At 32.6% G+C, this 12,214-nt stretch overlaps 2 protein-coding genes across 4 annotated transcripts; one reads left to right on the top strand and one right to left on the bottom strand.

The window, feature by feature from the left end:
* Positions 1-487: 487 nt before the first annotated feature.
* Positions 488-5,633, top strand: LOC108201011 ((S)-coclaurine N-methyltransferase). Its single transcript, XM_017369326.2, has 8 exons — positions 488-762; positions 2,574-2,682; positions 3,265-3,489; positions 4,423-4,522; positions 4,600-4,710; positions 4,800-4,883; positions 5,082-5,140; positions 5,289-5,633. The coding sequence occupies exons 1-8, from the start codon at positions 570-572 to the stop codon at positions 5,479-5,481; spliced, it is 1,074 nt and encodes a 357-aa protein (XP_017224815.1). The 5' UTR covers positions 488-569; the 3' UTR covers positions 5,482-5,633.
* A 464-nt stretch (positions 5,634-6,097) lies between these two features.
* On the bottom strand, positions 6,098-8,597 carry LOC108214318 (uncharacterized protein At4g33100). Of its 3 annotated transcripts, none has more exons than XM_017386261.2 (4): positions 8,368-8,597; positions 8,185-8,269; positions 7,845-7,952; positions 6,098-6,410 (listed from the first exon to the last, which is right to left on the bottom strand). In XM_017386261.2, the coding sequence occupies exons 1-3, from the start codon at positions 8,460-8,462 to the stop codon at positions 7,848-7,850; spliced, it is 285 nt and encodes a 94-aa protein (XP_017241750.1). In that variant the 5' UTR covers positions 8,463-8,597; the 3' UTR covers positions 6,098-6,410; positions 7,845-7,847. The 3 variants fall into 3 exon arrangements, with proteins under 3 accessions (XP_017241750.1, XP_017241757.1, XP_063940615.1); XM_017386268.2 differs by having other exon boundaries at positions 6,379-6,523; XM_064084545.1 differs by lacking the exon at positions 6,098-6,410 and adding an exon at positions 6,700-6,831.
* Between the last annotated feature and the right edge of the window lie 3,617 nt (positions 8,598-12,214).

Genomic DNA, 12,214 nt, shown 5'->3' with positions numbered 1-12,214 from the left:
ACTAAAAACTGTAAGTTACAACGGATGTATGGTGTGCCCCTAGCGGGGCCATTTGATTACAATGGAATTAACTCAGTGCAACCATATGCAACTGAATACAACCATATACAACTATCCAAAGATGAGGTCGAAAATGACATTTGAAAACTGGAACTTGAAATCAGGATTTGTAGTTGCATATGCAACCACCGTATTTTTGGAAAATATTTTCAAAAATATAGTATATTTGAAAGATTTTAGAGAAGGTAGTATTTTTGAAAATAAGATTAGAGAAAGTAGTATTTTTGAAAACAAGATTGAAAAAATAGTATACGAGGTAATTCTCCGATAAAAATTCGTCTAAATATATTCTAGTTTAAGTTTAAATTCAAAAGATAAATAAATTTGCCCGACATGTTCGTCAAATGTTCCAGAGACGCTTGTTTCTTTTTTTAATAAAAAATAGAAAATTTAACTTAACAAAAACGACATTTAACAGAGAGTGAGGGGCATAATTGAGGGACTAGCTGTCCGTGTTATCTATCCTCTTTTGTCTGAATTTCGGAGTGAAAGTAGAGAGAGAGAGAGAGATGACATTGAAGAAGATGATGGAGGTACCCTACGCAGCTACCGTACGTGTGATGCTAGCTTCCCTCGAACGTAACTTACTTCCCGATGCTGTCATTCGACAACTCACTCGTCTTCTCTTATCCTCTCGTTTGCGACTCGGTTACGCTCCCTCTGCTCATCTTCAACTCGCTCAACTCCTTCACTTCGCTCACTGTAACCTCTCTCTCTATCTCTCTCTCTCTCCCCCTCCCTCCCTCTCTCCCTCTCTCCCTCCCTCCCTCCCTCCCTCTCTCTCCCCCCCCCCCCTCCCTCCCTCCATTTACAGTTTCATGCTTCATATATTTCGTCAATCACATTGAATTTCATGTTTATTTCTTCTGTTTCTCCACATTTTTTATATTTTTTATGCACACATGATCGAATGCTTGATCTTTGTTCAGCTATGCTAAGCCTTGAATATATTTCATTACATTTTACTTTATAATCTTTGGAGTTGATCAAATGTGGTTTGTTTGTTATTGTCCATATGAATTTGTTATGTACAATGTGCATAATATGCTGAATTACTACCTACTTTTTTGTTTGTCATTTTTTGAGTATACTTGTCTCTTTGCTAACCACTAGTTCGTGTATACCTACCTTAATTATGTTAATATTTTTAATTAAATTTAACAATCATTCATCCCTAACTTAAGGGCCTGTTTGTCTAGGAGTCAAAATTGGTCCGATTGTGTTAAAACTATCTATTCCTTAAGAATTACCTACACGTTGAACTTATAAAAGGTAGCCTATTGCAAGAACTTATTACTATAAGTTTGCTATTAGACTAATATTTTGATTAATCTTTATAACTTTAAGTGCAGGAACTTATTTTAAGTTGCTATTTCACTAATATTTTCATAGATCTTTATCACTTATAACTTATAAGTTAAAACTATTACACTAATATACTTTTAATATTTTGATCGATCGATCTTTATAGCTTATAAGTTAGCACTATTTTTGTATCAGAATTGTTGTTCAAATGTTCTTGGACTTTCTGATTCAATAAATTTATATAAATGTTGTAATTAATTATACACACACACATAGATGGACATAGCCAGTGTTGTGTGATTAAGCACACGATTAATTATATTTCACGCAGGTTTTGCCACTCAAAAATCTCACATGTGATTAAAAGACAAATATTACCCTATATTTAAAAAGTAATTATCGGTCTTCTACCTCAAATGCAACTTATGGAGCATTTTCTTTAACTCTGATATATAAAGATGATGAAGAGGATGCGCAAGAATTTGAGGGGCCTGAGATCGAGCTAATTGATTATAAAGCTTTTGAATGGTTGAAAGTCATTAATGAATGCTTATATATTAACGATACAACTATGTCTTATGTTTTAAATTTAAGGCTACATCAAGGACTTACTAATTTCTTGTTACATTTGCGAATAATTTTCTTATTGGAAAAAAACGCTCACTTGATTGCACTTCAAAATTGATTGTGTGCATTATACAACACTGGGCCTAGATACGGACAGTTGAGAGCTACAACTCCCTTAAGTTGTAGTTAGTACATCTGCACATAGTAAGTTTACCAGTACTGCTAATTCAGGCTTGTTTGAATTGTATCTGATTGCGACAAATATTAATTCTGTAGAGGTCCTTGGATCAAGTCCAGCTAGGCACTAATTAATTTACTTGCTCAATCTTTTCTGTTGTTTTTTTTTTTTTTTTGAATAAGTTCTGTTGTTTTTATTAATTTTATTTTATGTATCTTTCGTTTTTAGTCAGCAGGCTCAGTACATATTTGAGTTCTTTTTTTTTCTTTTCACTTATTTTTCACCTTTACAATGTTATCATATTGATTTTGTGGTTTCAAATTACAGAGTAATACCCTACAATGTTACCAAATTGTCAATATTTCAAACCAGAGCAGCGAAATTCCTTAAACTCCTATTACAAAGAAAAGGGGGTATTCTTAGGCTCAAGATAAGAGATGATTTATCAGTTTTCTTTTTGCAGCTCTTAGAGACTTGCCCATAGCCATCAAGACTGAGGACCCCAAAGTTCAACACTATGAACTGCCAACCTCTTTCTTCAAGCTTGTTCTGGGGGAGAATCTCAAATACAGGTAAAATTTGATTACTGTTCCAATCTATTCATTTTTCTCCTGCATAATTTGTTCACATTCTGTTTTCTAATGGTAAATTTGGATGTAATCATGTAACTTTGAGAATAAGCATACTGTACGTTCTTTAGACAAGCAAACAGGAGTTTCATTGAATGATAAGCTCATTAAGAATTGTGCCTTATATCAAGTATGTACCCACCACAGATAATAGAGATCTTGTTGAGTGATCTGAATACCACAGGATTTTTAGTCGGTGCTTTTACTTTGAGCTAGGATTTCTATTTGATGCTGGTACTATAAAAGCTAGAAAAGGAGTTTACATTGGGCTGCTTTTACTATTTAGCCTATAGTATTAGAATTTTACAGTGATGACATTTAATTTTAGTCAATGGTTATCTGCTATCTTGTAACTATTCTTTCTGCCAAATAAAGAAGCAAATACAAAAGAGGAAAAAAGGTCCAACCATATACCAGAAACGAAGAAAGTCTACAGTTTGCACATAACGAAATTGAAATTCATACAAGTTCAGAAGTTCTGTTCTCTTGTCTTATTTGATTCTATATATATTTGCATGTTTGCAGTTGTTGCTACTTCAATGATACATCAAGCACCTTGGACGATGCTGAGAAAGCAATGTTGGAAACATACTGTGAAAGATCAGGACTCGAAGATGGTCACACTGTTCTCGATGTTGGATGTGGCTGGGGATCCTTATCTATTTTCATAGCAAAGAAATATAGCAACTGCAAAATTACTGGTATCTGCAATTCAAATACCCAAAAGGCGTTCATCGAGGAACGCTGCCGGTATGTTGCTTGATAATTTATGTTGTGCGTTAAAGTGTATGTTAGCATATATCATCAGTTCTTCACTTTCATATGCTATATGTGTACAGTGGCATTGTCGAGGAGCTGAGTCGCCGAGGATATGTTACTTGATAATTTACCTTGTGTATTTAAGTGCACATTAGCATGTATCATCAGTTTCATTTTTAATAAGTAAAATGTGATATCTATGGCCATTTTTCGATATCTGCATATATGTTTTTTCGATTAGTTCTTTTATTTTGCTGTAACTTGGTCTCGAGCAGAGTTAGATAATGTCTTTATTGCCCTGATACCAGCAAATAAGTTGATAGTTGCTTCTGGCAATTAGATAAACTTAAAACATATTTTATATCAAACATGGGAGCACCTTTTTTCTATAAATTGGCATATCATATACCTAAAGGTAAATATATTTACGAGTATTACTTTGTTGTTTATATTTCGCAATATCTACAGGATCTGAATCATATTAGAGGAGATAAAAACATTTTACAAATATGATTGCTATGTAGGAGTGTAGGACACTGGATCAGAAGGCAAATGAACAGATTTTCTTTCTAATACAATTTATAAAAAAAATGCATGTTCCATGTTTGTCAAAAAGACAAGCAGGTCAAAACAGAGTAAGGAATAAGCTGTATATAACAGTCATTGATGGAAAAGGATGCAGCTTCAGCTGTGGGGCGGAGTAAAAAGCGAGGTTGAGGGCTTTTGATTTCCAATCAGGCCATTTAAACGGAAATAAGAGATCATAAGAAGAAAAAAAAATTACTGAGTATGCTTGTGCTCTGATAGTTAAATATTGATGTATTCTGAGAATTGTATTAATATCTTTCAGGAAGCTATACGAGTTTCTCTTATCTCAGGAAAACTCTGATTGTAATAGCCTAAACGTTTTTAATATGTATTCAGGGATCTCGATCTCCACAACGTGGAGATCATTGTTGCAGATATTAGCACGTATGATATGGAAGCATCCTATGACCGCATATTTTCTATTGAGATGTTTGAGGTATACAGATAACATCTTCTGGTAGGTTATAAAACTGAATTTTAATACACATTATGAAATGGCTGTCTTTGAATCAGCATATGAAAAACTACAAGGAACTTCTGAAGAAGATATCACGGTGGATGAAACCTGACAGTCTTCTATTTGTCCATCATTTCTGCCATAAAACATTTGCTTACCACTTCGAGGTAGACTAGTGATATTTCAGTCACATGGAGTTCTATAATTTGCTGACCCAGAATCTTGTCAGGGTAATAATCAAACTTCTATTATGCAGGACATAGATGAAGATGACTGGATCACTAGGTACTTCTTTTCTGGTGGTACTATGCCTTCAGCAAATCTGCTCCTATATTTTCAGGTGATTGTTGCTTCTGCTTGTTTTCTGAAAAGGAATCACTTTTGACCTCTACATTTTTTATGCTTCTTTCTCCTGTTCATGTCATCAGACCTGTTAGCCAACATCAATCTGATTGACAATACAGTAATGTCATTTGCAAACTTAGTGATATTGAATATGCTCGGAAATTTATTGCTGCTTCTTTGTTTTGACGTGTAGGATGATGTTTCAGTTGTCAACCATTGGCTCGTCAATGGGAAACATTATGCACAAACAAGGTTATGAATACTATTATGTCCTCTTAATTTAAGGAAAAGTATGGTTTACTTACAACTTGGAATGAAATATAAAGAATATATTTTCCTACCAACTCTAGTTACATGTGATTCAAAATAAAACATGTACTGAACGTGTATCATTCTGCAGTGAAGAATGGCTTAAAAGAATGGACAAGAACATGGGTTCTGTAAGGCCAATAATGGAATCTACATATGGTAAAGATTCAGCTGTTAAGTGGACTGTCTACTGGAGGACATTTTTCATTGCAGTTGCAGAATTGTTTGGATACAGTAACGGAGAAGAATGGATGGTTGCACATTTTTTGTTTAAGAGAAAATGAAGTATGTTGATCTATTCAGAACCTACCCTACTGAACTTGTGAAGAACAGTAGGATTTAATCGATGCAGTACTGACTATGTTGCCATCCTCATTCTATCAAACCATTAACAATTATAAATTTTATAATTAAGTAGACAATAATTGAAGTTAAATGCATCTTTTACTTTCTCTTTATTGATTCGAACAAGAAAAAAAAGCCAGGGGAGAAACACAATGCCAGGAGTTCTCAAAAGATTGGTTTCACATCCTGCCTAAAACCTGGTAGAATAATTAAAGATCGTCAGTTGATGTTATATTTCTTAATAATTTAAACACTAAATTTTAGATAAGATAGTTTAATATAATTTAATATAATATGTAACTAGTAATTTGGATTATTTATTGTTTGTAAAAAAATATCATTTCCTTGGTTAATAGAACAGCAATTTTCTGTAATCTGAGTGCAAAAAGAGCTTCAATTTTATTTTCTAATCCAAATCTTTCATTATCCAATTAGACGACAAAGAATGTGTATGTTGCGTAAATTGTGTATGTGTGTGACAAGGAACTACCAAAGAATCACAAGCTTAGGAGGCTTTCAAGTTTCAACTGGTATAAATACCGTTTGCTCTAAAAGTTGAAGATAAGCACCACTTCTTAACTAGATTTATATGATATGAAATAAGATGAAATTACTTTCACAATGTGTTAAGTGCTATCTAATAGCCAAACTACAAATCTGACAGATACATTAGTTTTATATATGATACATCGATTTGCAGAGGATCATACATCTGCAAAAAGTGTAGTAAGTTAGATAAGCATTCACCAGAATGCCATTGACAAGAACTAAGTTAGATAAGCAGGCTTGGAGTTCTTGAAAATGAGCTGCTATTGTAAAGCAGTCCTTGCACCGTCAAAGGGTAGTTCACCGTACTATTTAGAAACGCCTGACAACAAATCAGTTAATTAGGATACTCAACACTGCTCACACGCTTGTCCAAGCACATGAATTTCAAAGATTCGAAAAGAGTTCCTACTTTATGCATAAGTTCAGTACACCCTGTATAAAAAACACACATAATTATCAAAATATGCTGTAATTAAGAACCTTGTTCTTGAAATCATGTCTCGGTGTCTTGCCAGCTAACATAATGAAACAAAATTTTAAAGAACAGGTTACAAAACTGTGCGATACAACACACTATAGTTATTGTACAGGTATATTTCAAGCTTCTAATGCAAAGCACTATGCTCGGCAGTCAGCACCCAACAATGAGATGAGAAATTGAAATTTTAGACAGGAAACAGGTCCGTGCAGAGGAAAATTACGTTGACTTGGTACCCTGAGGTTTAAGAAGGTACCTCTGACTACAAGCATTGGATGCAGAAAAGAAACTTGTTATGTTCCAACAAAAGCAACAGAAAATGACCACTGTAGTTCATGTAGGAATTTAACTTTTGAGACAATATACATGATGCGATGGACATCGATATGGTTAGCACGGAAAACTATAGGCATTGTTCTCTCTTTTCCCAGGCTTTCAAAATTGTAAAGCTTGCATGTGTAAACCCTTTTCTGCTCCTTTTAAGTATATTTATTCCCATAAAAATAAAAGAAAACACGTTATAGGGATAATGACAAAATCTTCCACTAGGTGACACCGTGACAGATTATATGGGATTTTGGTATCGGGTATAGGAGGTTTTTCCATTATAAAAGGGATGAATAGAGCGTAACATGTAAATATTTTTCGATTTAAATGTAAATCAAAGACGACGACATTATACAAGCACACCATATGGCTCCCAACTTGACTGAAAGATGATTAGTTCACAAGCTGTTAGACGTAACATGATAGATAATCACAAACTGTAATATGAGTACAATTTAATTGTCTCAGCACATGATCCATCATCTGACCCAATAATGAGAGTGATATCTGTTAGTATTCTCACAATCAATAGTTAAACAGGCATTATCAGAAAGAACAAAACTAAACCTCACATCTCCTGTCTATTTTAGCTCATCAGTACTATTACTAGCCCGCCATGAGTTCGGTACCCAACCTTTGAATCATGATAGATTATTGACATTACCACTCTAAGTTGCATATAATTTCTCTTTTTGTTATTTTCAGTTAGGAAATAGGTTCATAACAACCAGTTCTAGAAATTTGTTATACTCAGTGAGTTATATCTAGTGGATCACTTAGTAGTTCAAGAATGCATCTCTCTGAAATAATTAGAACTTGGAGATTTAAACATAATTTAATAATTGAAGTGGCTCACCTGAGCTATTCGGTACAACTAATTCATACATATACTACCAACTTCAACAAGGCTAACAATAACACAACTATTCAATCTACCTACTTACTCACCAATCATGTAGGAGCGCCTTTGGGACTCGAAGCATCAACTTGATGGATCATATTGCCAATCCCTTCGGCCTCTAAGAATCTGGCCAGGTGCTTATCATCCAAATGTTGCTGAAAAATTATTCAAATAAAACTCAATAGGAACATTAAACACTGTATCACAAAAAGACTCTCATTTCCAAATAAATTTTCTCCCAAAAAAGCCTTCTACCAACAATGTCATCAAATATACTATATTTACAAACATTCACCAAAAATTGTATCTTTATTGCAGACAAACATTTTTAATCAAATGAAAGTACTAATTTTTCAAGAATGCAAAAGAGAAGAAAAAAATTCATACTGAGAGACAATCTCTGTACTTGTTCCACTCAGAAACGCATTCCTCTTTGTCCCACTGACCCTTCAAGAATTTCTCAGAATACCATCTATATTACACAACTATATTCAATGTTAGAACATGCTACAACAATTTTTGAGAACATAATATGTGTATCACTGTATGTATATGTTTGGTTGAGGTGACCTGTTGAAGCATTTATCATAAGCAGCTCTGAGATTGGCACAGGGGGACGTTGAAGCTGGAGTTGGTGCTTTTTTCTCGGATCTTAGAAAACCCATCTTGATTTTATACCAATTCGAGGTTGGGTTTTTGCGGATTTCTTCCTTTTCAACACAAACGCAGGTGCGACTCGGTATGAATTAGGCTGCGCAGGAAGTGATATATTTTCATTTTTCAGGCCCATCAAAGTGTTTGTCTTTGTCTTTGCTTAGCAAAAAAAAAAAAAAGTGTTTGTCTTTAGGAATTTTTCTTTTCTTTTCAATATATTCATGAACGAACATAGAATATCTTAGGTTAATTATCAATTATGTCATTTGTTATGTTTTAATGAATCAAGCGAATCACTGAAATTTTTAGTCTTATTTGCATCAATCGTTTCAAATTAATTAAATTTTGATAAACTTTTACGAAATTAGGTCAAAATAAATGTTTTTTATTACATAATATGGCATGAATTTGATTGGGATTTAAGTTGAACTTCTACAAAACACAATGTAATGATAAATAATAAAAAAAGATCAAAAATAGATCATAGAGATTTACACAAATATAGGTTGAATTCAATTGAAAATGGAAGACGGGTACATATTTGGTTAGACAAAGCAAAATAGTAAAAAATATGGGATATATTTATTTATAAAAACTTCAATAATCAACTTTTTACATATATAATTATTTTTAAAACTAATAGAATGCAATTTTATTTTAAGTTAGTGATGCAAACCAGAACAAAAATTTGTCAATAACCCACTTGATATCATCGAACGAAGCAAGTAACCCGAATATATTGAAACGCGAATAACTTGGATCGCAGTGGTATTCAGAAAAAAAAAATTGGATAGTAGAAAGTATATATATTTTATTTATCGAAAATCAAAACAAACCTGGATTGTAAAAAATATATTGAAATTATATACTGAAGCAAAAATTGAAATCAATATCTTCAGTTATTTAAAAGTAAATAAATAACTAAATACACGGAAATATTTTTTTATTTTCGATAAGACGCGAACTCTTAATGTTTTATGAAAAAAATAAGAAAAATAAAATTAAATCAACGAATGCATGGATAATAATTCAATATATATTTAATGGTAATTGGCTAATATAGTTTAATCAAAATATGTATTTTTAATTATTGAGAATGTGTTGCTAAATTTTTTGGTTGAAATAATATGCAATACTCATTATGTATTAAATGGCAATTGTATCAAATAATTATAAGGAAATTCTTAATGGTACACTTCTAATTTTGACTTTTCCAAATGGTACGCAAAATGTTTTTAGCTTCTTGAACTTATACAATTCTGACGTTGTGTGCCATACCCCTCCCGTCAACATTTGTTAACCAAACGTTAACTTCTGCTCAATTAAACCTTATATAAAATTGAAAAAAATTTAAAACATTATCAACATCAGGCTTCTGGCCTACATCTCGAACCAAATCCTAAATTCCTCCACCAGAACCGGATAACTCCGAGTTTTAACAACCGAGTGAACAGCCGAGCCAAGATCATCCTTCTTGTAACCGATCCGCAATCCAGCAGCTCGCTTCTTCTTCCTCGTATTCGAAACGTGTCGAGTAATCGAGTTAGTAATAATCGGCGTACGTGGCAACAATCGGCGAAGGTTGCGCTAGGGTTTGCTGAATCTGCGGAGTAACAAGAGTGAGATCAGAGAATAAATTCTCATCGAGAGGCTGAGAAGCGAACTCCACCGCTGGAGATTTGGAGGCCAGCGCCGAAGGATCCGTCGATCCGGTTGATGATTCCGGTGGTGTTTGGAATCATGAGAATTGTTATCGATAGGAGTAGATTGTTGAGTTGATAATGGTGGGAGTTAGGGTTGAGAGGGATCGAATAGCACCATTCCTTCGAGCAATGAGTCCATGTTGTCCGACTTTTAACCCACATCGGCTGTAATTTCTTCTGTTTTTAAGCTTTTTTAAAAAAAATTTATTTAAGGTTTAATTGAGGGGAAGTTAACATGTGGCTAACAGATGTTGACGAGAAGGGTATGGCACATAACGTTAGAATAATATAAGTGTACCAACTAGAAGCCAATAACATTTTGCGTACCATTTGGAAAAGTCAAAACTAGAAGTGTAACATTGAGAATTTCCCTTAATTATATTTTAAAAAATATAAAATTAATAATAATATTTTAATTATTATTATAGTTACTGTATATTTTTTTATATAATAAAGAATGATACGAAATTTTACTGTAAGTTCTTGAATTTAACAAACATAAATGGAGTTGGCTAAATTTTAGTCCGCCGTAATTTTTGCTAAATAATGAACATGTGAAAGACTTTAAGAAATACGGATCTCATCCCACAACTTTCACTCATGCACTCATTTAGCACCCCTTTTGCATATTTTTCATTAAAATATGGTTTTCATGATAAATAATGAGAGGCAAAACAGAAATTTCAATATTTTATTCACAAAATTTAATTTAAAATCATGTAAATGATTTAATTTCTATGCATAATATCTGAACTATATCAAAAAGCTAATATCAAATTTAATTTGAATATAATATTATATACATGTTTAAATATTAGTATATTTTATATGTTAAACTTTATTACCTATTTTGTTATCATATGAGAGCAATTCCAACCACGTTCATTATATTAGTTATTTCTTGTAAATTTATTATCAATAAAAATGTGAGAAAAATTATTTAGAGTTTTTGAAAGGTGGATAGAGATTTGAAAATTTTTGTATTACGAATTTAACATAATAATCCCCAACTTATACAAATATCCCCAACTGACATAATTATTCAAGTCGCTTAAATATTCATGTGAGTGTTCATCAAATGATTTATGGGTCATTTGTTAACCCCTGGACCATACTAAATTAGCTGGACGATGTTTCGTTCAGGATTTATCTCATTTGTTTAAGGTTGCAGATTTCTGGACGACGTCTCCATATATTCTAGACGACTGGGCTTCAATTTTGTAGCTGGATAGTTCAAAAGAACACACAGCACTACAGCAGTGCACACTTTCTCACCTTGCTTTTTGTTGGCTTTTATGTATTTTAAATGTTATAATTTACAAAAATTTTTATAGGAATATAGTTTATAGTCTTTATTTGCATACTTACAAAATATTTGATTATATTATTTATTTATTTGAAATTATATTTTCAATATTTTTTACTCATCCAGAAATTTGATTCAGATTTAACAAATGATAAAAAAATTCTCCGTCCAGAAATTTTACTCCTTCAGATTTTTTACTCATCCAGAAATTTGATTCAGATTTAACAAATGACCCCTTAATATTAATATTGTTAAGTATGCATACAAAATAAACAACAAAGAACAAAATCAATATTGAAATCTTCCTCTTTCCTCTACACTCGCAGTATTAATATTGTTAGTGTTCATGGGTACACTAACAATCACTTTTTGAGTAGGTGGTGGAATTTTATTGGCAAAAATTCATTAATGATCATGACCTCCTGCAAATGCAAAAAAACAATGACCAGTAAAAATCCTCCACCTCAACAAAAAATAATTGTTAGTGTGTGCTCATGAGCACACTTGGAAAACCTTTGTATCTATAGAAATTGAATAGAACAAGATTGTGCGTGCATTTATGATTATAGCTGTAATAATGACTAAATATATTGTTTTCAGATTTAAAAAGATTTATCAATCCCTCGACGTAATCTGGTTTCCATATAATTAACAGATACAACATATGTGGAAATGTACAACTCATAATATGTAATATACGTAAAAAGAAAAAAATCGATAGTTCCAACACCAGTACCACGAATAAAAAACTTAC

Source organism: Daucus carota, chromosome 1 (assembly GCF_001625215.2).
Source record: "Daucus carota subsp. sativus chromosome 1, DH1 v3.0, whole genome shotgun sequence".
Classification (NCBI taxonomy): domain Eukaryota; kingdom Viridiplantae; phylum Streptophyta; class Magnoliopsida; order Apiales; family Apiaceae; genus Daucus; species Daucus carota.
Note: the sequence above shows the minus strand (reverse complement) of the source record. Positions and strands in the feature narration are given on the sequence as shown.

What these genes read in the sequence shown, in the direction of transcription:
- LOC108201011 (XM_017369326.2), top strand. Translation starts at nt 570, where the DNA reads ATGACATTGAAGAAGATGATGGAGGTACCCTACGCAGCTACCGTACGT. An exon ending in TTCATCGAGGAACGCTGCCG is followed by an intron (nt 3,490 to 4,422) that starts GTATGTTGCTTG and finishes ATATGTATTCAG; the next exon opens with GGATCTCGATCTCCACAACG. An exon ending in AAACATTATGCACAAACAAG is followed by an intron (nt 5,141 to 5,288) that starts GTTATGAATACT and finishes ATCATTCTGCAG; the next exon opens with TGAAGAATGGCTTAAAAGAA.
- LOC108214318 (XM_017386261.2), bottom strand. Translation starts at nt 8,462, where the DNA reads ATGGGTTTTCTAAGATCCGAGAAAAAAGCACCAACTCCAGCTTCAACG. An exon ending in TATGATAAATGCTTCAACAG is followed by an intron (nt 8,270 to 8,367) that starts GTCACCTCAACC and finishes TGTGTAATATAG; the next exon opens with ATGGTATTCTGAGAAATTCT. An exon ending in AGTACAGAGATTGTCTCTCA is followed by an intron (nt 7,953 to 8,184) that starts GTATGAATTTTT and finishes ATAATTTTTCAG; the next exon opens with CAACATTTGGATGATAAGCA.